This window comes from Apodemus sylvaticus, chromosome 7 (assembly GCF_947179515.1).
Source record: "Apodemus sylvaticus chromosome 7, mApoSyl1.1, whole genome shotgun sequence".
Classification (NCBI taxonomy): Eukaryota; Metazoa; Chordata; class Mammalia; order Rodentia; family Muridae; genus Apodemus; species Apodemus sylvaticus.
Genome location: NC_067478.1, coordinates 59,534,256 through 59,556,622, shown reverse-complemented (window position 1 = coordinate 59,556,622; position 22,367 = coordinate 59,534,256). Strand labels below are relative to the sequence as shown.

The 22,367-nt window shown below is 45.5% G+C and overlaps 1 protein-coding gene across 1 annotated transcript in view; it reads left to right on the top strand.

Annotated features, from left to right (window-relative positions):
* Nucleotides 1-14,963, top strand: part of Anxa2 (annexin A2) — a 36,742-nt gene extending 21,779 nt beyond the window's left edge. The window contains exons 5-13 of the mRNA XM_052187907.1: nt 2,742-2,855; nt 5,995-6,085; nt 6,757-6,836; nt 8,181-8,240; nt 9,387-9,480; nt 10,484-10,579; nt 11,005-11,063; nt 12,663-12,785; nt 14,625-14,963. Of these exons, the coding sequence (XP_052043867.1) occupies nt 2,742-2,855; nt 5,995-6,085; nt 6,757-6,836; nt 8,181-8,240; nt 9,387-9,480; nt 10,484-10,579; nt 11,005-11,063; nt 12,663-12,785; nt 14,625-14,684 (777 nt within the window). The 3' untranslated portion in view covers nt 14,685-14,963. The remainder of the gene's footprint in view (nt 1-2,741; nt 2,856-5,994; nt 6,086-6,756; nt 6,837-8,180; nt 8,241-9,386; nt 9,481-10,483; nt 10,580-11,004; nt 11,064-12,662; nt 12,786-14,624) is intronic.
* The last annotated feature ends 7,404 nt before the right edge of the window (nt 14,964-22,367 follow it).

Below are 22,367 nucleotides of genomic sequence, written 5' to 3'. Positions count from 1 at the left end.
CCACATGTAAACACGTATGTGCACATGAACACACACATACACACATACACACACACACACACACACACACACACACACACGGCTTCTTCAGATTCAGCTTGGCTGAAGTGCTGTGGTCCAGCCCACTATCTTCAGTAGGCTTCACTCCTAGTATTTAAGGAGTTTTCTGTGTGTGTTTTTCCTTTGATCGTCCACTGGTAGCTAAAAGCAGGCCCCCACTTGTTCATCTTCGTTTTCCACAGCATTAGGAAATCTTTTTCTTAAGGATGTGCTACTTGCTTTTTAACCTTTTGCTATTAAAAGCTTTTGAGTTATATTTGGACAGTGCCATAAGAGTGGCCTCATGTAGCTCCAGTCTGACTTGAGGCTTTCACTTCCGGCCACAATAGAGGTGACCTGAAAAAATGCCAGGAGAGACTGTGTGTTCCGGGAGTTGACGTGACCCACCAGGTCCTGGGAGTTCCAGGTCAGGCCTGGCTGCAGCTCCATCCTCCACGCTCCAAAGCAGTTGGAAAGGACGTAAACAGGAAAGCAGCTAGCTCCCTTCGTCCCACATGCATGACAACTCTCTTTTCTCTAGATGTGTATTACTTATGCATTGAAGGGAGTGTTTTATGTCTCTAGCTTTCCCAGAGGATCTGAGACCCTGGAGAGCCAAGTTCTTGTTGGAACAGGAGATCCACTATTCTGGATTGTTAGGAAATAACTGCTCATTCAGTGTTGTCTTGGAACTGTGTGTGCACACAGAGCTTGATTTCACATCAGGTAGCTGGAGAACACAGATCCTTCATAGCCCGTTGGAGTAAACACATTATCAGAACCATGAGAAGGGTCAGCAAATGCACAGGCATTGCCACATGCTAAGGACAGCCCACTGCCCTGAGGATTCTTGATGGCCCAGGGTGATTATCTATCATAGGAAGATGCCACAACTGCTTGAGGTAATTTCTAGGGGAGGTCCTAGCATTGTTTCAGGTGCATTGTTTGTCAAGATATCGTCTGGAGCAGTGGTTCTCAACCTGTTGGCCATGATTCTCTTTCAGGGGTTGAAGAACCCTTTCACAGGGGTTGCCTGGGACCATCAGAAAACAGATATTTATATGATGGCTCATAGTCGTAGCCATCATGCTACAGTTATGAAGTAGCAACAAAAGTAATTTTGTGGCTGAGGATCACCGAGACATTTCTGACCACGACAAAGAACTCTATTAAAGGGTTGCAGCACTAGGAAGGCTGAGAACCACTGGTCTAGAGGGACAGAGGGTGATGAGCTGCTAGAGACCCTGTCACAGCTAGTAAAAGAGTGACACAGGGAGGAAGCTTGGCTTTTGTGCTTTGCACATTCAAACTAGTGCTAGACATGAGGTTTCTCTATACAGAGAACACTTGTTCTTTCATTAATCCCTTCTGGGATTTTTATTTGTGCTGAGTCCTATATTGGACATTCTGAGCAATGCAAGACAAAGTGGAAAAATCCAGTAGGTGCCCGGATGTCTGTTGAGGTTAGAGCAGAGATGGTGGGAGAGTGGGGGGGGGAGTGTCAAGGGCAGACCAAGTTGGGGTCACTTAACCTCAGGCTTCCAATTTGGAGAGCTGGTGTTATAATTGGTATGTGTTGTTTTAGAAAGATCCTCCTACTGTCCATGCTTGCCTAGGGCATCAGAACCAGAGGAAGAAGGTGAAGGGCTAGTCCCAGTGCCTCCTTAGATTCACGTCAGGTCTGACATTCTTGACACATGTACGTTCTAGAAGATTGTCTCTAAAGCAGATTGTATATCATGTTTAGAGGCATGTGGATTCTCAGAAATTGTTGACCAGCCAGCCTACAGGGCCAAGCTTCAGGCCAATGAGAGGCCTTATCTCCAAACAGAAAGTGGAAGGTACCTGGGGAATGACATCTAAGCTTGTCCTGTGACCTATACACAAATGTGCACCTTCACACACACACACACACACACACACACACACACACACACACACACACCATAAAAACACATGAAATTCAGTTCAGTGCAGCTGTGTCCATTCCCAAGGCTGGTGAGAGTCCAGACCCCGAGGAAATACCTTTAAGAGCCACTCTGAATTAGGGATATCATCTGTCTACATATGTGAGTGCTGCCTCGGACCTCAGACTTTATTAAAATAGTATGTTCTTGATGATAGTAGCATCCCTAAGAAACACTATTTCAACAGGAAGTCGAAAAGAAACTGGAGTTCACCTCACATTCATCACCGCCCCAATTTTGGAGGAGGAGATGGTTCTGTGCGAGGTGCAGTGTTTTACATAGGGAAGGTTGAACACCTCCTCACATCCCTGCTAACACATCTGCCTCTCCAGGCTCCCAGGCCCCACCCTAGAGCCACATCACGCCTTCCCTGGGACCTCAGCAGGCCGGCCGGATTCTGCTGGTCTTTCTACCTCACTTCTTTTTAGCTTACCTTGACTTTGGAAAGTGACCTTGGAAATCTCCCTGTCTCCCTGAGTCCCCATTCTTTGCTCTCCTCTCTGGAGCTGTCAGCTACATCAGTTTCTGTCTAGTGATCAGCCTGGGGGTTAGTGGGCTTCCTTACCATGCCCTCCTGGTCTGACGAAGAGAAGGTAGGGGAGGAAGTTCTCCTCAGACTACAGAGTGGTCAAAGACTCACAGCTGGCTTTTGAGATAGAGCCATCTTATTTCTGTCCTGCTGGTTTCAGAGTGGATATTGGTTCCAAGTGGCTCTTAGACATCTCCCTTTTGCAGGAGCTTCCGTCAGCGCTGAAGTCAGCCCTGTCTGGCCACCTGGAGACGGTGGTTCTGGGCCTACTGAAGACACCTGCCCAGTATGATGCTTCTGAACTCAAAGCCTCCATGAAGGTAAACATGTGTGGGGTGGCATCTGTCAACCTGCTCATTAGTGTCTGTGAATTACAGCCTTTTGAGTGTAACTAGGTGATTGTCACTTGTGTTGGATTCTTATTCGAAGTCATTTCCCCCCCCCCCCATGCTATAAGTTGTTAGGATTTGAACCAAAAATATTTCAATCTCTCTTTTTTAACGACTGCAGAGAGATTTCCTGATGCTGAGAAGCCAGTCAGCAGCTGCTCAGACGCGGCACCTGGGCGATTGGAACGCCTTTCGGAAAACTGCTTCCTTGATTACACTTCCTCTTTAAGGAGGATATGTGTGGTATTAAGGAGAAAGAAAAACAGCTTTTGTTCAGTAAAGCTTGCAGATTCTGCCCATGCCCTCCTGGCTGCTGCTTCCTCTGACTCCCCCGCCCCCATCTGTTGCTGGGCAGAAATTTAGATTTGGTCCAAAAATCAGCAGTATAGTGCAGGTGAGGGTGATTTCAGGTTGGGAATGGCACCTGAGTCCGATGGGACGTTTTGGCAGGACGTACTATAGTTATCTAAGTCTTGATTTTGCAAGTTATTTTGAACATGGGATTTGAGGTTAAATTAGTAAATTCTAGTTTAGAAACACCCTTGGATTTTGTGCTCACCTAAGCCACACAATATTACTTAAATGTAAGAGATATACAAATATCTGACATAGCCAAACTCAGGGCCCCTTTCCTGTGTGCTTGTGACATGTTGGATAATCCGAGGCTGCCCTCTGCTGGTAGGTATTGGTAAGGCATCTTCAATGAAGGGAAGCTGTATGATGAGTATGTCATCCTGCTGGGTTGTCATCCTTTCTGGAGAACACACTGGGAATGAGGCCCCCTCACACATAGAGTACCACCAGAACCTGGGACTTGATAGACCAGGGCCACTGTAGGATTTGTTAAATCACTCTCTCTCTCTCTCTCTCTCTCTCTCTCTCTCTCTCTCTCTCATCAGCATAGCTCAAGTGGCATCCTAGGCAGGCTGTACTGCAGAGGAGATACCAGTAAGAATAGTGCCATGACACACCAGGCATGGGGTGTGTTCTAATAATCCCAATACTCCAGAGGTGGAGGCAGGGGGATCACAAATTCAAGGTGATCCTTGGCTGTATCAGGAGTTTAAAACCAGACTGGGATACATGAGACCTTGTCTGAAAAGAAAAAAAAAAGGAATGAAGGAAGGAAAGATGAAGGAAGGATGGAAGGAAGGAAGGAAAGAAGGAAGGGAGGAAGGGAGGGAGGAAGGGAGGGAGGACGGGAGGAAGGGAGGAAGGGAAGGAGTGTATAGTTTCAAGCCAACAACAGCTTTGGATAGTAGCATCGTTGAGATTGCCAAGCCTCTGGGCCACTGGGGTCATGTGTAAACCAATCCTTCCCCAGGTTTCTTTAACTATCCTTGGATCAGTTCATCTTATTTTTGTCAAGAATCCACTTAGTTGTGATTTATGCGATTTTACTGGTATCTATGGTTGGGTATTATTGACTTACAGCAGACCTGTGTGAGCTGTCAGTCACTCCACTAATCCAAGTAACTGAGCCCAATGCCAGGTGCTTTAACTGCACCATCTTTGACCCAATGCCAGCTCTTCCATTAGCTATCACGGTCGAGTGGCCCTTCCAAAGCACACACATCTTCCAGTGACATTAGCTAAAACCATGCTTTCAGAAAAATCTGTCTTCACATCGGGCAATTCCAGTGGCAGTGTTTTGCCACATGTCACAGGAGAGGTTGGTCCTGTGATAAGAATTATGTGTATGCTGTGGAAAGCTTGGTCCAAGTTTTAGAAATTGCCAAGGTCACCTTTGAAAGTGGAGATAAAACCCTATTAGAGTTTTCCGATCTGTGGGCGATGGAAGGCGAGATTCTGTGCTCGACTCACTTTCCTCAGTGTCAGGACCCAGCATTTACTTCCGGCACTCGAGTACGACTTCATTTCTGTCATCTTTGAAAAAACTGCCTCTCCCTGGAAATATTCAAAGATACTCCGCGGCCATCTCAGAACAACCCTTCAGAGGTTCAGAGTGCTGTGTAGACCTTGGGCTAACAAGGGAAGAATTTGGGGTTTCACTGGAAACTGAAAAACCATGATTAAAATCCCGGGGAGAAGAGCCAAAGATTAAATTAAGACTAAGATTCAAAATTAACTATTAACCCTGGGCTTATCTTAGATTATATACAAGGTACATTTTAAAGGGGCATCTACTCTCTAATAAGTTTAATTAATAGCCGACATACTTTTCATGTGGATAAGTACCTTTCTTATTGTATTAACACCTTATAATTGATTTCCATTTTAAGCAGTTGTAATTCTACTTAGTTCAAAGTGGTACCTCTATATTCGTGAAGGCATGTGCTAGAAGACCCTGGTTATTAAGCCTTGACTTTGATCAGGAAGTCAGCTTTGAAATACACGTTTCATTGAGTCCTTTCAAGCTCTCCAGCACGCTCAAAAATGTATATATTAAATTCAAATACCCCACTGATTAAACTCTCCTTTCCTAATAAAGTGCTAGCTTCTAGGCTTACTTGTCATTTTTGTTATTCCCTCTTCCTAAACACCCCAAAAGTGCAGAGTAATCAAGCGAAAATGGAAGTAACAGGATGCATTTTTTTTTAAACAGTAAGCCTTTTTTTTTTTTTTTTTTTTTTTGCGTTTCAAAGAAGAGAGGCGAATTTTTATCCTAACTAGCACCTTTCCGCTAAGTAGATGTTCTAATCTATGGCAGCTGCTGACAGTGGCCACACACCATTTCTTGGTCAATGAAGACAACTATTTCCTATTTATTAAAATAGTGGGTGGCTCTGATAGGAACTGACAAAGACAAATAGCAAACTGGAGCCCCATGGCCTCCTCTAGCACTGAGGGATACTCTAAGGTTGTCTCTTCTCATTCATTTTTAAAAAACATAGCAGAATGTAGATGTGTTTCTTACACCATCTTGGGATCTGTGATGTGGAAGGGAAAAAAAAAAGTAGCTTTATCTAATTCTTGAGGAGCACAGCACAGACTGCTCAGGAGGGATGTCCCCGATGGAGCCGTCTGTTTGCGGTTTTACTTGATGGAGGCCAGCAGAAGTAGGCTGAGGTGAGGAAGGCTGCTGATGCCTGGGCTTCTTGCTTCACAGGGCCTGGGGACGGATGAGGACTCCCTCATCGAGATCATCTGCTCGAGAACTAACCAGGAGCTGCAAGAGATCAACAGAGTATACAAGGAAAGTGAGTAGCCTGTTTCTGAGACCCAGCCCCTTGGTCCAGTGAGTGTGAACGCCCTGTGTGCATGCTTGTGTGCACGGGTGCGTTCGGGAATAGGAAGATAAGGGTGTTGCTCTCAGGGGCCATCCACCTTCATTTTGACAAGTTTCTCACTAAATCTGGAGCTTACCAATTAGCTGAGGTTGGCTAGCCAGTGAGTCCCAGCAATGCCCCTGCCTCTGTCTCTCCAGCACACACTTAGAACATTAGGCACAGTTACTGTGGTCAGAGGACAACCCCCAAGGATGCTGATTCTATCCTTCTGCTGTGAGGGGTCCGGTGGCTAGAACTCGGGTTACCAGATGTGGTTGAAAGCACTTTTATCTACTGAGCCGTCTTACCAGCTTAAGAAACAATATTTTAGTTAGAAACTGGTTGGCTGATTAAAGAGAACCTGAGAACTTCTGAGCTTGACTTAGGCTTCTTTGTCTGTTAGAACTGACAGTCGCCCTAGCTTTGATCTCATGGGAGTAGACCTCCCCTCTAGAGACTTTATCCTCAGTAGGGGGACTCAGACTATTTCCACACTAACACAACAATGCCTGCTTTTTGAAACTCGGTGGGTGACAAATAGTTGAAGTGGGTGACTGGGTACACCAGTGGGAAGCATCAAGCTAGATGTGTTGTTTTCTCAGTGTACAAGACCGATTTGGAGAAGGATATCATCTCTGACACATCTGGAGACTTCCGAAAGCTGATGGTTGCCCTTGCAAAGGTTGGTCTCCTCCCTCGCTCCCTCCCTCCCCTTTCTTCCCTCCACAGCAGGCACAGCTTCTTCTATACTGTGGAGGGAATTAACTAAATCCTTGTGCCTGCTCAGAAATTCCGCTGCATTCCCGTCTCTGCAGAACTGTCATATTTGTTAATAGGATTTCTTATCCTGCAGAACCGTGTGGACAACTGGACGCGGGGGCCAGGGGAGGGATGGGCGGCTCCCAAGCTCTGGCCTGGATTTCTGTGCTAACCTGCACTGAGTGACTTGAGGAAGGTCACTTTACCTCTATTTGTGGCCACACCAGACCTGCTAAAGTGACTTCACTCCTTTCACCTTTCACTTTGTGTGTGTGTGTGTGTATGCAAACCTTGCCTTCCTAGTCCTTTGGAATATATGTGGGTCTTTGTAGGCTCCTTGCTCAAGTTACCACAATAGTGTGGATGTAAGGCATGTCTCCTGTGAATCTCTAGTTTGGGCCAGCATGCACCTGAACACTGGTCTGTCAAGGGAAGGGAATTCTCTCAGGGAACCCCGTGGCAATGACTGAGGGGTGCACTGCAGCCTGGCCCATTTACATCTCCGTGACAGTGACGACTCTGACTGTCTTGTCTTCATTTGCCCCCATCCGGGCACCGCAGACTCTGGGTCTTTTTAGAACCTACTTGCATCTTGCCTCCTTGACCAAAACCCATAGCTCCTGGGCCCTTCCAGAAAGCCTCACCGTCTTCACCCTTGGCCTGCGAACCTCCATCTTCATCACTGTGATTCTGCCCTTCTGCTCTGTGATCTCTCTAGGCCGTGTATCTCTCACCTGTAGGCCTGTTCCACTCCTGACCATGTGTGCAGAGTGCCCCCGGCTGACACCACACTGCTGCTCTCTGAGGGTCCAGCTCAGGCCCCACCCCAGCACTTCCGGGCTCAGTCTGCTGTTTACTACAACAGCTTTTCCCTTCATTTACACTTTGTCATCACAGCACTCTCTGTGGCTATATGTCTCACCTCACCATTATACACAATTTGAGGGAAGAGACTTAAATGGGCTCAGCTTCTCTGGGGCGTGAGTCAGGGAATTCAGTAAGATGCTCAGTCAGACTTGGATACCCAAGGTTGGCTAACGATAGTGAGACATAGTGTACCCACTTCCCTCCCTGACCATCTCTCTCTTCGTTGGCCTTGTCTAGATGAACATGTGAAACCCTGTTGGTGGTATTTGTTCAGGAATGAGGTCATGGCTCACCCAGATTGAAGAGGAAACTGATGGTCCTTCTTGTCATTTTCCCTGCCTCCAGCTTTAGAATGCACTAAGAGCTGGGTCTGATGGTCCTTCTTGTTTTTCCCCTACAGGGTAGACGAGCAGAGGATGGTTCAGTTATCGACTACGAGCTGATTGACCAGGATGCCCGGGTATGTGCCAAGCTTCTTGGACTGAATTTTACATGGCATGTGTATTTGGAGGGGGTTGTATCCCACACAACCATTTATTTATATACAGTGAATAACTTCAAACTAACATTTGTTATCTCTCAGATCCTCTGAGTCAGGGATGGAGACTGGGTTGACGAACTAAGGTCTCTCATGTGGTTGTAGACAAGATGTTGGGTAGGGCTGTAATTACTGAGAGTGTGACTGGGTCAAAGGGATCTTCCCTACACAGTTCATGTGTGGATTACTGTTGGCAAGAGCACTCCTCCACACAAGCCTCCATGGGCTGCTTGAATGTCTCTAACAACATTGTTGCTGGCTTCCCTGGAGCGAGTGACCAGAGAGGGATCCAGAAGCGTCCATGCTCCTATGACTCAGTCCTAAGTGTCACACACTGTTGTCATACTCTGATCATTAGAAGTGAGTCCATGAATCCAACCTACAGTGGTGGGAGGAGTAAAACTAAAGTCCTTTTTAAGGGAGTAATGGGCCTTTTAAAGTCTCAGCCCATTGGAGACTATGAGGTTTGTCTCCAGGAATTATAGTTATAATGTGGGGTTAATTACCAGATCTGTGCCCAGTTTCCATTGGCTCATTCGAGCTTTGACTGCATAGAAGTGCTAGGTCCTGACATTAAGCTGGTAGGGAAGTTGGAGCAGGTGGGTAGGCCTCCAGGATAGGAAGGCTCCCTGCTATCCTGCTATCCTCAGTGAGGACAAAGGAAGGTGACAGGGGCCTGTGATTTCCTCATAAAGCTAATTTAGATAGCTGTGGAACTAGGTGTACCTCACCCAGAAGGGTCAGCGGTTTGGTTATCTCAAAGCAAGTCATAATAGCTGCAGACAAAATCATGCATCCCAGTTTTAAAATCTTATGTAGTTTGGGGAATATATCGAGTATAAGAGAAAGGTTTTTAATAAGTGTAGAAGTGGGCTGTGTGGTCTGGGGAGACAGCTCAGCATGGCCCCGAGACCAAAAGTTTGAGTGCACCTGTTCTAAGTGGTGCACTGTGGTCACACCTGCAGGATGGGCGTGTGCACTCACTTGTGCCTTGGAATGGGCTTTTTCATTAACACTTGCAAGGGGATCGTGTGGCTAACTTTCCCTGGTTGGCTGCATCTCTTACAGGAGCTCTATGATGCCGGGGTGAAGAGGAAAGGAACCGATGTCCCCAAGTGGATCAGCATCATGACTGAGCGCAGTGTGTGTCACCTCCAGAAAGGTGGGTGCTCTGCCAGCCAGGTCTCCGTGCCTGGAGGCTCGTGGGTGGCGAGGGAAGATCTCCAGAACAAGACTTGTTCTCCACGCGACTCTTTCAGTTTCCCTTATCAAATCATTCAGCCTCCTTTCTCATTGCGGACCCTCTGTCACCAAATATGTTCCATTTGTTAGCTTGTTTCACCCTTGTGTGTGTATGTGTGTGTGTGTATGTGTGTGTGTGTGCACACGCACGTGTGTTCATATGGGTGCACATGCATTTGGTGTGCATGTGGGAGCCAGATATAAACCTTAGGTGTCACACCTTTGGCACCGTTCACCCTGGAGTGTTTTTTTGTTTGCTTGGTTTGGTTTTTAGACTCGTTGCCCTTGCATTCAAAAACTAGGCCAGGCAGCCGGACAGATGAGGGCCGCCGTCCGCCTGCCTTAGCCTTCCCAGCACTGGGACTAGAAGCACACTATTATGCTTGGCTTTTTTATTTTGGTTTGGTTTGGTTTTTTTGAAACGAGGGTTTCGGGTTTGAGGGAGCGCTAAACACAGGACCTCATGGTTGGCTGTAGGACACGCGTGTGGCCAACCAAACCCTCTCCCTGGCCTCCCTTATTCCCCGTCTTACTAGAGGGTCCTTTGCTCTGTCCATGATTGTTGAAGTACAGGACATGGCCACCTGGCTTTTACTGCTTCACATGACATCCACAGAGATGGATTCCAGTCAGAGTGTGGCCTAGGCAGAGCCATTAGGGAGGCAAGAGCTAGACCTGGGTTCCCTGGCAAGACAGGTACAAATAAGCTCTGGTCTACCAAGATGACTGCCAACCCCTCGATGACTGCCAACTCCTCCATGACCGCCAACCCCTCCATGACCACCAACCACTAGGATGCATCAGTGATCACCTTGAGTTGTTTTTTGTTTTTGTTGCTGCTGTTGTTTAATCAAAGCATCTAATTATGCAGATCACCCGCAGCTTTGACTAGCCCTTCTGACATTATTTGTTGCTTTTCTTAGTGTTCGAAAGGTACAAGAGCTACAGCCCTTATGACATGCTGGAGAGCATCAAGAAAGAAGTCAAAGGAGACCTGGAGAACGCCTTCCTGAACCTGGGTGAGCAAGTGTGGCCCTTCCTCCCTGGCAGAGACGGGAGGAGTGAATGGCTGTGTTTTTGCTTCGAGGGGACTTGAGACACCGGTGTGGTGGCTTTTCTGCATGTCTTAGAGAGTTTTAGGATTGGCTGTAGATTTTAAGATGTGAAACAGGCTTAAGTTGCCAGGAAAGATTAAGTTGGCTGGAGAAGGAAGGGCTATAATGGGGAAGCTCGCATAGACACCCAGTCATCACTGACCCCTGCATCTCATGGTTGAAGATACTACAGTGGGTGGAACCTACTGGTTCACGAGATTCTGAGTTTTCCTTCGCCTTCTACATCCTGTGTCCATGGACAGACCCATTCTGGTCAGTGTCTTAGGGCCAGGACATCATCTTCCTCTTTGCAAGCTGCCTCACCCCTTGCCTCTGTCTCCTATCCACAGTCCAGTGCATACAGAACAAGCCCCTGTACTTTGCTGACCGTCTCTATGACTCCATGAAGGTAAGGACTCCATTCCCACTCTGCTCCCACTCTGTTTTGGCTCAAACTTAATCTTCTTGACTAGTGTTTAGAGCAGCGGTTCTCAATCTTCCTGATGCTGCAACCCTTTAATACAGTTCCTCATGTTGTGGCCACCTCCAAACATAAGATTATTTTGTTGCTACTTCAGAAACTGGGCTTTTGCTACTGTTATGAATTGTAATATAAACATCTGATAGGCAGGATATTTGGTATGCAACCCCAAAGGGGTTGAGAACCATAGATTGGTAAGCACTCGGTGGAGAGGATGGGTTCCCACCAGCTAGCTGAGATTGTATTTGGTGGGTGAGAAGGCACCATTCCACCTTCTCTCAGCTGTTTAAATACGTACGATGCAGCTCCAGAACCAAGTGTCCCTGGTGGGAAAGGGTTAGGTGATAACAGTGTCTGGTTTCTGCTGGGACTTTCAGCTATGGCTTCCAATTATTCCCAGGATAAAAACAATCAGGATGGGAGTGACCATCAGCAGGTACTACACAACAGCTTTTCAGTTCCCTCCCTTATGTCCTGGCAGGAAACCCTGCAGGGCTTCCATTTTTATCTTCTTGATAAAGAAGGAACACAGAGCTCCCGGAGCCAAGGCCAGCTTGATGTCACACAGGAGATGCATAGCCGGGTGCTCTTCCCGCATGAACCGCCCCAGACCTGCCTGTTTCTGGTTCTCATCCTGCCAGGGCCGTTCTGCTTTCCAGGCCTTTGCCTTCCTCTCTGGAGCACCTCCCTTGTCCATGCTGACCCTCTGCCTGCTCTCCTTGGGCTCCTTGTCAGAGATAACTTCCTTAGTGCCCATGCGTTCACCAAGAGTCCTAAGAACAGCATGCTGGCCCATCCTCTCCGCATCCCTAAGTGCCCACCAGCCCTCTGCTGCGTATGCCAACTTGCAGGCTGGCGGTCAGTCGGAATCACTGACTGGAAACTGACTGGAAAGGTGGCTCAGCAGTTAGGAGCTCATACTGCTCCTGCAGAGGCTCCTTCACTTCTCAGCATCTATTTTGAATCATTCCTAGGCTCCTGAAACTCCAGCTACAGGGGATCTGATGCCCTCTTCTGGCCTCTGAGCGCATCTACATGTACACCTTTGGGCTCTGCTATACACTTACTTAGAAACTTTAAAATAAATCTTGAAAAATTCAGATGTGCTTGGAAATCTAAGGTGCTCATCTTCAGTAAGGAAACAGTCCCAGCATTGCATTTTGTAAGTCTTGTAAGATAACAGCATCAAGACCCACATAAATGGGGCTGGAAAGATGGTGCAGGCATTAAGGAAGCTTGCTGCTGTTGTAGAAATCCTGGGTTTGGCTCCCAGCTCCAGGATGGACAGCTCACAACCATCTGGAACTCCAGCTTCAGGGAATCTGACACTCTTCTCTGGACTCCAGAAGGCTTCCCCCACCACCACACACATTTTCAAAAGCAGAAGTCAATCTCTTCTTTAAGATACACACACACACACACACACACACACACACACACACACACACGCCAGAAAAATGTGCTGAATGCTTTTATAATAATAACATTGTCAAAGAACTTAACTTTGATCATCAATTTGACTTTCAGGGCAAGGGGACTCGAGACAAGGTCCTGATTAGAATCATGGTCTCTCGAAGTGAAGTGGACATGCTGAAAATCAGATCTGAATTCAAGAGGAAATATGGCAAGTCCCTGTACTACTACATCCAGGTAAAGCCTGTGGCATGGAGCTGGCTCTGCCAGGCATGGTGTGTGTGTGTGAGTGTGTGTGTGTCTGTGTATGTACGACTATGTGTGTGTGCATGCATGTGTGCCTGCATGTGTGTTTATGACTATGTGAGTGTATGTATATGTGTGTGCATGCATGTGTGTTTGCATTGGATGGGTGTGTGTATGACTATGTGAGTGTATGTATATGTGTGCTTGTGTGTGTGCATGCATGTGTGTCTGTAGTGTATGAGTGTGTGTTTATGACTATGTGAGTGTATGTATGTATATGTGCATGCATGCATGTGTATGTGCATGCATGTGTGTTTGTGTTGCATATGTGTGTGGGGGTGTATGTATGTGCAGGTGGCTAGAGAGAACAATGGCAGAGTGGTGACCTTTCTGTTTTCTCATTTCGTATAGAATAGATGCTGGGCACCAAGAATTGGGGATTTATATTGAAAGCAACCTATAGGATTTCATAGACTCATAGGTTCAAAGCAGGATTATACATTTCCTGTAAGTGTCACTCTGCAGCAGTCATTGTGTTTATAGTGACTATCCTGCAAGTCTTGGTGACAATCAGAGAAACTTTGAAGGCCAAAGGCATTTTATATTCTGGGATATTCCTGCTTCCTGAAGATCTTCAGAGAGGCCCAACAATTTGTCTCTCGCTGATCCAACTCTTCAGTAAGCTTAGAGTTTGCATTTTGGAAGGATGGAGTTTCCAGTGTCACCACTGTGCTCAGATCTTACGGGTTTTACTCGGGGGATGGAGCCTAGACTTTGCACAGGCTAAGTAAGCCCTCTATCACTGATCGAGCATCCACAGTTCTTTAAACTTTTGGGTGTGATATGTGTGTCGTCTGAGTGTGCATGTGTGTGTGTGTGCGCGCGTGTGCGTGTGCGTGTGCGTGTGCGTGTGCGTGTGCGTGTGTGTGTGTAGGCCAGCAGTCGACCTCTGGAGTCATTCCTCAGGAACTGTCTACCTTGTTTGCTGAGACAGGATTTCTCACTGAGACTCAGGGTTCAGTGAGAAAATGAGGCTGGCTGGCTAGCGAACCCCAGAGATCCTCCTGTTCCTGCCTCTCAGTGCTGGTAGTTCGATGCCCTGACTTCTTAAAGCGAGGGGTTGAACTCAGGGCCCCACGCTTGTGTGGAAAGCGCTTTGCAGATCACGCTTTCTCCAAGCCTTTCCTTTTGCACTTTGAGAAGGATTCTCACTAAGATGTCTGAGCTGGCCTTGAACTTGTGATCCTCCTGCCTCATCCTTCTAGTTAGGTAAGCTTATGGGTGTGCATTACCAGGCAAGGCTGCAATCCCCTTCCTAAAAGATCCTGACATTTCCATAACTATCTTGGTCTACAGTCATCAAGAACAATTGTGTGTGTGTGTGTGTGTGTGTGTGTGTGTATGTGTGTGTGTGTACAGCCATGCTTCTTAGGGCACATGATTAAAGCCAGGGACAGCTAAACTCTTAGAAATTATTTCTCCACTTCACTAGTTATTTTCACGCATCCTTAAAATCCACAAAACTTCAAAAGGGAGGACAGGGAGGTTCCACCCTGTCCTGTGCAGAAGGGTACAGGCGCAGGAGGAAAGCAGGTGTGCTGCAGAACCCCCTGCAGGACCTGCAGTGTGGGATTCGTTCTCTACCCTCACAGTGGTGGTAGGAAGAAGTACCATTTCCTACTGTGCTGCCGAGGGCCAGGGCCTTGGTCCACCGTGCAGGCCTGCAAGTCCCCAGGGCACACCAAGGCTACGGCGGGTTGCTGTGGGGTCTATTCTTTTTTTTTTCCTGACACTACAATTCATTTTTTTCTTTCTTTCTGGCCACTGTAGCAAGACACCAAGGGTGACTACCAGAAGGCACTGCTGTACCTGTGTGGTGGGGATGACTGAAAGGCTCGGCACAGCGGACCGCCCAGACTGTGCCCCAGCCTAATGTTCTAGAGAATCAGCTTGCCACTAATGGACCCCTGAACTCCTCCCTGTGAAGACGGCGATAGAGCTGCCCACCCATCCCCCATCTTAGCTGCCTTGGCCTGGCTTTCCCCTTGTGCCCGTCCTTTATGCCAAAGAAATGAACATTCCAGGGAGTTGGACGTACTGTCTGTGATATGAGACACTTTCTCTCATGTACGGTGTCGTGAATAAACCATTTTTACTTTAGAAACAAGAGTGTCGTTGCCTTTGTTTTCAAGCTGTTGTTCAGAGAGTAGACATGCTTGGGACTTGATTGTTCACCCTGGGAGGTTGCCCCTAGAGGAAGAAAGTTCTAGAACTGAGCTCTTTCCTCTGGTAGCCACTATACAGATGTGGCTTTTTCAAAGGATAAGTGAATTTAAATTACATACGGTTCAAATTGTTGTTCTTAAGCAAGGACTACTGTTCTCATCTGGGTCTGTGTGTACTTCTCCTCAGGGACAACAAATGTTTTATTCACCCAGGTGAACACCAACAACACACCAAAGAAATAATTTCACCCCAGATTAACTCGGTGAACAAATGAACTAACTTAGAATTTGCTTAAGGGAACCCAGGTGCTGTGTGCATCCTGGGGGAGGGGTCTCACAAACCCCTCCCTGGTTCATGGTGGACTGCTACTGAGTGGTATTACAGCTACTGAGAGTTCAAGTGGGCAAAGGTTCCGCCATGTTTGGAAGGCAGTGTCCTATAACACACACACAGCCTTAGGACCACAAAAAGGAAAAAAAAATTCACGCTCCAGTCACTATATTTCTTAAGCTCAGTTCTCACTTCTGGCAGGAAAAGAATGCCTGCACTCTAATGGAAATTTCCTTCGGATCACTCCACATGCCTATGGGTGAGAGGGCGGGGCAGGGTGGGGGCAAGGTCCCAGGGACTCTCCTTCAGGTAAGGTAGATGAAAGCGAGTATCTGAGATGGCCACACACTGGGGAGAAGTCTGAGGTAGGATGAGATATTTTGTGTTTTCTTTGGTTGTCATAGTGGGCTTACAGGTTTGGGTTTTGCTATCTTTGAGAGATTTATTTTTATTTTTAATTTCATGTGTGTGCCTGTGTGTATGTACAATGTGCACGTGAGTGCAGGTACCTGAAATGACCACAAGAGGGCATCAGATACCCTGGACTGGAGTTACAGGCAGTTCTGAGGGATGGCTCACAAGAAGGCACTAGAAACTAAACTCAGAACCTTAGCAAAAACAATATGTGCTTTTAACTTCTGAACCATCTCTCTACTCCCCTTTCTCTTCTTTCTTTCTTTCTTTCTTTCTTTCTTTCTTTCTTTCTTTCTTTCTTTCTTTCTTTCTTTCTTTCTTTCTTTCTTTCTTTCTTTTTCTTTTTTTCTTCTTCCTTCCTTCCTTCCTTTCTTCCTTCCTTCCTTCCTTCCTTCCTTTCTTTCTTTCTTTCTTTCTTTCTTTCTTTCTTTCTTTCTTTCTTTCTTTCTTTCTTTCTTTCTTTCATTCTTTCTTTCTTTCTTTTTCTTCTTTTTCCTTCCTTCCTTCCTTCCTTCCTTCCTTCCTTCCTTCCTTCCTTTCTCTCTCTCTCTCTCTCTCTCTCTCTCTCTCTCTCTCTTTCTTTCCTTCCTTCTTTCTTTCTTTCTTTCTTTCTTTCTTTCTTTCTTTCTTTCTTTCTTTCTTTCTTTCTTTCTTTCTGTTTTTATAGAGTATCAAGTAGTTCAGGATGCCTCATGGGGTCTCAAACTCATTATGTAGCTGAGGGTGACTTTCTGCCTCCAGTTCCCAAGTGCTGGAATTACAGGCATGTGCTACCATGGCTGGAGATTGAACCCAGGGCTTCAGATATGCTAGAAAGCACTCTACTACTGAGCTGAGTACCCAGTCTGGATTCTGTAGCCAATGTCGCAAACGCCCCTGGAAGTCATTAGACTTATAAAATAAGTTGCATCCAATTCCAACCTGGAGAGCCTGCCTGCCAGTGAGTCATGCTACACCAAGCATGCTCAGGTAGCAGGGCTAGGCTCCCCACAGTGGATTTGGAACACGGGGAGGAAGCTTCTTTATGGAGAGATCTGAGATAGATGAGAGTGAGGAGGAAACATTTATTCTGGGCCCTAAAGTCTTGGTGAGTCTTTACAGCTGGGAGGAGGCCGTCCATCAAGATCCCAGTGGCTCATTCATTGATGGACAGGCCAGTCACACGATTGGTAAAAGATTCAACTGCAGCCTAATAAATGGCTCCTTTCTGCTACTGCTTGATAAAGTCAATGACTCAAGAGACCAGGTGACAAAAGAGCAGGCTTTATTCAGTTGGCCAGAAAATGGGAGATTGGGAGTCTCTGGCACAACAGACCCAGTTCCAGGAAGAAGGAGTTACAGAGGTAGGAGGAATAATGAATATTCATGCCTGACTTGCCAGGAGCCATTCTCACAGAGATCTCGGAAAACCCCTCCTCTCAGCGTTTCTAGCCAGCTTTCTCTAGACTGCTTTTAGAAGGAAATGTACTAGTTTAAAGATTAGTCAAGTAAGTTAGATAGATGGTAAGTACATACAGAGCTCACCCGAATGGGCTCGAACAAATGAAGCTCACCTGTGGTTAGGTTACCATAGCAACTCCTTTCCGCCTCACCTCCTCATGATTGAAATATGTTGCCAAATTCCTACTGCACCTGCCAAATCTTCCCTGAGATTCTGAGAGACAATTCTGAGAAACTGTTCCTGAGAAATGATGCTAGCCCCCTGAGATTGTTCCCCGAATACAATGATTTTCCCCCTTCACCCCTCCCCACACCTGCTTGCTTGCCTTTATAACACCTTGTGTGAAAATTAAAGATTGATAGCTTGATCAGAGTACAGACTTGCTGTCCATTTCCTTGTGTCTCTTTTCTCTTACCTTTCCCTAAGTGGTTCCAGGGACCCTGTTGACTGTCCTGTGTGTCGGGACACTGGCTCTTCCCTGGTATTAGTCAGTGTGATGGTTTGCATATGCTCAGCCCAGGGAGTGGCACTATTAGGAAGTGTGTTCTTGTTGGAGTAGGTGTGTCACTGTGGGTGTGGGCTCAAGACCCTCCCCCTAGCTGCCTGGAAGCCAGTATTCTACTAGCAGTTTTTGTATGAAGATGTAGAACTCTCAGTTCCTGCACCATGCCTGCTTGGACATGCTCCCTCCTTGATGATAATGGATTGAACCTCAGAACCTGTAAACCAGCCCCAATTAAATGTTGTCCTTATAAGAACTGCCTTGGTCATGGTGTCTGCTCACAGCAATAAAATCATAACTAAGACAGTCAAGGTCCCCTAGATTTTAGAGAGCAGTTCTCAATCCGTGGGTTGAGACCTCTTTGCAGTGTGTGTGTGTGTGTGTGTGTGTGTGTGTATGTATGTATGTGTCTGAGACCAAGTGACCCTTTCACAGGAGTTGCATATCAGATATCTGCATATTAGATGTTTACGTTATGATTCATGACAGTGTCAAAATTACCACTACGAATAGCAACAAAATAATTTTAGGGTTGGAGGTCACTACAATATAAAGAATTATATTTAGGGGTCATAGCATTTGGAAGGTTGAGAACCACTGGTCTAGAGGGACAGAACTGATAGAATAAATTTATATAAAAATAAAATAAAGATTTATTAAAGCAGCTTACACAATGGGGTCAAGACAGTGCAACAATGGCTGTTTCACACCGGAAAGATTCAGAACTTGGTAGTTGTCCAATCTATATGACTGGATGTCTCAGCAGCACTAATACGGCACTAAAGGCCTGGAGGGTTCCCGGAGAGCTGCTGGTCATTAGTTGGAAGTCTGGAAAAACTGACTTTGGAGATCAGCACCAGCAGCATTATCACCATCGCTATCACCATCACCATCACTAGAACCAGTACCATCACCCTAACCATCACCCTCACCCTAACCATCACCATCACCTTCACCCTCACCTTCACCCTCACCAGCACCAGCACCAGCACCAGCAGCACTGGGGGTAAACTAACTCTACAAAGGCCAAGCAGCAAAAAGCAGATAATCTTCCTTCTTCCACATCCATTTTGGTCTAGGCTGGTACCAGAAAGTACTACCCACATCTGGACCTCCTCACATCCATTAAACCAATCAAGAGAATCCTCCCCAGATTCCAACATGCTAACCTGATATAGACGACTTCTAATTTGATACTTTTGCTCAGCTGAGTCTAAGTAGTGGTGAGTTGACATTTAAAATCATCAAACTCCCACACTGGGGATAAAACCCAGAGCTTTGTGCATGCTAAGCAAACACTCTGCCACTGAACCACTGAGCTATCTACCCACCAAGTTCTCACTCTAAGTTCTTTGGTGTTGTGTTTCTGTGTCCCTATCCTGGCTTTGAACTTTTTTTTCTTTTAATATTTTTATTTTCTATATTCTTTGTTTACATTCCAAATGATTTCCCCTTTCCCGGATCCCCCCTCCCCATATGTCCCATAAACCTTCTTATCTCCATCCATTCTCCAATCACCTCCCTCCTTTTTTTTCTCTGTCCTTATATTCCCCTCCAATGCTAGATCAATCCTTTCCAGGATCAGGAACTTCTCCATACTTCTTCATGGGAGTCATTTGTTATGCGATTTGTGCCTTGGGTATTCAGGGCTTCTGGGCTAATTAATATCCACTTATCAGAGATTGCATTCCATGTGTATTCTTTTGTGACTGGGTTACCTCACTTAGAATGATATTTTCCAGATCAAACCATTTGCCTAAAAATTTTGTGAATTCATTGTTTCTAATTGCTGAGTAGTATTCCATTGTGTAAATATACCATATTTTCTGTATCCATTCCTCCTTTGAGGGGCATCAGGGTTCTTTCCAGCTTCTGGCTATTATAAATAAGGCTGCTATGAACATAATGGAGCGTGTGTCTTTATTGCATGCCGGGGAATCCTTTGGGTATATGCCCAGGAGAGGTATAGCAGGGTCCTCCGGAAGTGTCATGTCCAGTTTTCTGAAGAACCGCCAGACTGATTTCCAAAGTGGTTGTACCATCTTACAGCCCCACCAGCAGTGGAGGAGTGTTCCTCTTTCTCCACATCCTCGCCAACACCTGCTGTCTCCTGAGTTTTTGACCTTAGCCATTCTGACTGGTGTAAGGTGAAATCTCAGGGTTGTTTTGATTTGCATTTCCCTAATGACTAATGATGTTGAGCACTTATAAGGTGCCTCTCGGCCATCCAAATTTCTTCAGGTGAAAATTCTTTGTTTAGATCTGTACCCCATTTTTAATAGGGTTATTTGGTTCCCTGGGGTCCAACTTCTTGAGTTCTTTGTATATATTGGATATTAGCCCTCTATCAGATGTAGGGTTAGTGAATATCCTTTCCCAATTTGATAGTTGCCATTTTGTCCTTTTAACAGTGTCCTTTGCCTTACAGAAACTTTGTAATTTTATGAGGTCCCATTTGTCAATTCTTGATCTTAGAGCATAAGCTATTGGTGATCTGTTCAGGAACTTTTCCCCTGTGCCCATGTCCTCTAGGATCTTCCCCAGTTTCTTTTCTATTAGTTTCAGTGTGTCTGGTTTTACATGGAGGTCCTTGATCCACTTGGAGTGAAGTTTAGTACATGGAGATAAGAATGGATCAATTCGAATTCTTCTGCATGCTGACCTCCAATTGAACCAGCACCATTTGCTGAAAAGGCTATCTTTTTTCCACTGGATGTTTTTGGCTCCTTTGTCGAAGATCAAGTGACCATAGGTATGTGGGTTCATTTCTGGATCTTTAATTCTATTCCATTGGTCCACTTGTCTGTCACTGTGCCAATACCATGCAGTTTTTTAATACTATTGCTCTGTAGTATTGCTTGAAGTCAGGGATACTGATTCCCCCAGAATTTCTTTTGTTGTTGAGAATAGTTTTAGCTATTGTGGGTTTTTTGTTATTCCAGATGAATTTGAGAATTGCTTTTTCTAACTCTGTGAAGAACTGAGTTGGGATTTTGGTGGGGATTGCTTTGAATCTGTAGATTGCTTTTGGCAAGATGGCCAGTTTAACTATATTAATCCTGCCGATCCACGAGCATGGCAGATTTTTCCATTTTCTGGCGATTTCCTTCTTCAGAGACCTGAAGTTCTTGTCATATAGATCTTTCACTTGTTTGGTTAGAGTCACACCAAGATACTTTATATTGTTTGTGGCTATTGTGAAGGGTGTCATTTCCCTAACTTCTTTCTCAGCCTGCTTATCCTTTGAGTATAGGAAGGCAACTGATTTGCTTGAGTTGATTTTATAACCAGCCACTTTGCTGAAGTTGTTTATCAGCTGTAGGAGTTCTCTGGTGGAGGTTTTTGGGTCAGTTAAGTAGACTATCATGTCATCTGCAAATAGAGATAATTTGACTTCTTCCTTTCCAGTTTGTATCCCCTTGACCTCCTTATGTTGTCTAATTGCTCTAGCTAGAACTTCAAGTACTATATTGAAAAGATATGGAGAGAGAGGACAGCCTTGTCTAGACCCTGATTTTAGTGGGATTGCTTCAAGTTTCTCTCCATTTAGTTTGATGTTGGCTACTGGTTTGCTGTATATTGCTTTAATGATGTTTAGGTATGGGCCTTGAATTCCTGTTCTTTCCAAGACTTTTAGCATAAAAGGGTGCTGAATTTTGTCAAATGCCTTTTCTGCATCTAATAAGATGATCATATGTTTTTTTTCTTTGAGTTTGTTTATGTAGTGGATAGCATTGATGGATTTCCTTATATTGAACCATCCCTGCATCCCTGGGATGAAGCCTACTTGATCATGGTGGGTGATCGTTTTGATGTGTTCTTGGATTCGGTTGGCAAGAATTTTATCAAGTATTTTTGCATCAATATTCATAAGAGAAATTGGCCTGAAGTTCTCTTTCTTTGTTGGATCTTTGTGTGGTTTTGGTATCAGCGTAATTGTGGCTTCATAGAACAAGTTGGGTAGAGTTCCTTCTGTTTCTATTTTGTGGAATAGTTTGAAGAGTATTAGTGTTAGGTCTTCTATGAAGGTCTGATAGAATTTTGCACTGAAGCCCTCTGGTCCCGTGCTTTTTTTTTGGTTGGGAGACTTTCTATGACCCTTATTATTTCTTCAGGTGTTATGGGACTGTTTAGTTGATCTATTTGATCCTGATTTAGTTTTGGTGTTGGATATCTGTCTAGGAAACTGTCCATTTCCTCCAGATTCTCCAGTGGTGTCCAGTATAGGCTTTTGTAGTAGGATCTAATGATTTTTTGAATTTTCTCAGTTTCTGTTGTTATATCTCCCTTTTCATTTCTAAGTTTGTTAATCTGGATACTGTCTCTGTGCCCTTTGGTTAGTCTGGCTAAGGGTTTATTTATCTTGTTGAGTTTTTCAAAGAACCAGCTCCTGGTTTTGTTGATTCTTTGTATGGTTCTCTTTGTTTCTACTTGATTGATTTCGGCCCTGAGTTTGATGATTTCCTGCCTTCTACTCCTCCTGGGTGAAATAGCTTCTTTTTGTTCCAGGGCTTTCAGGTGTGTCATTAAGCTGTTAGTGTATGCTCTCTCCATTTTCTTTTTGGAGGCACTCAGGGCTATGAGTTTTCCTCTTAGCACTGCTTTCATTGTGTCCCATAGATTTGGGTATGTTGTGTCTTCATTTTCATTAAGTTGTAAA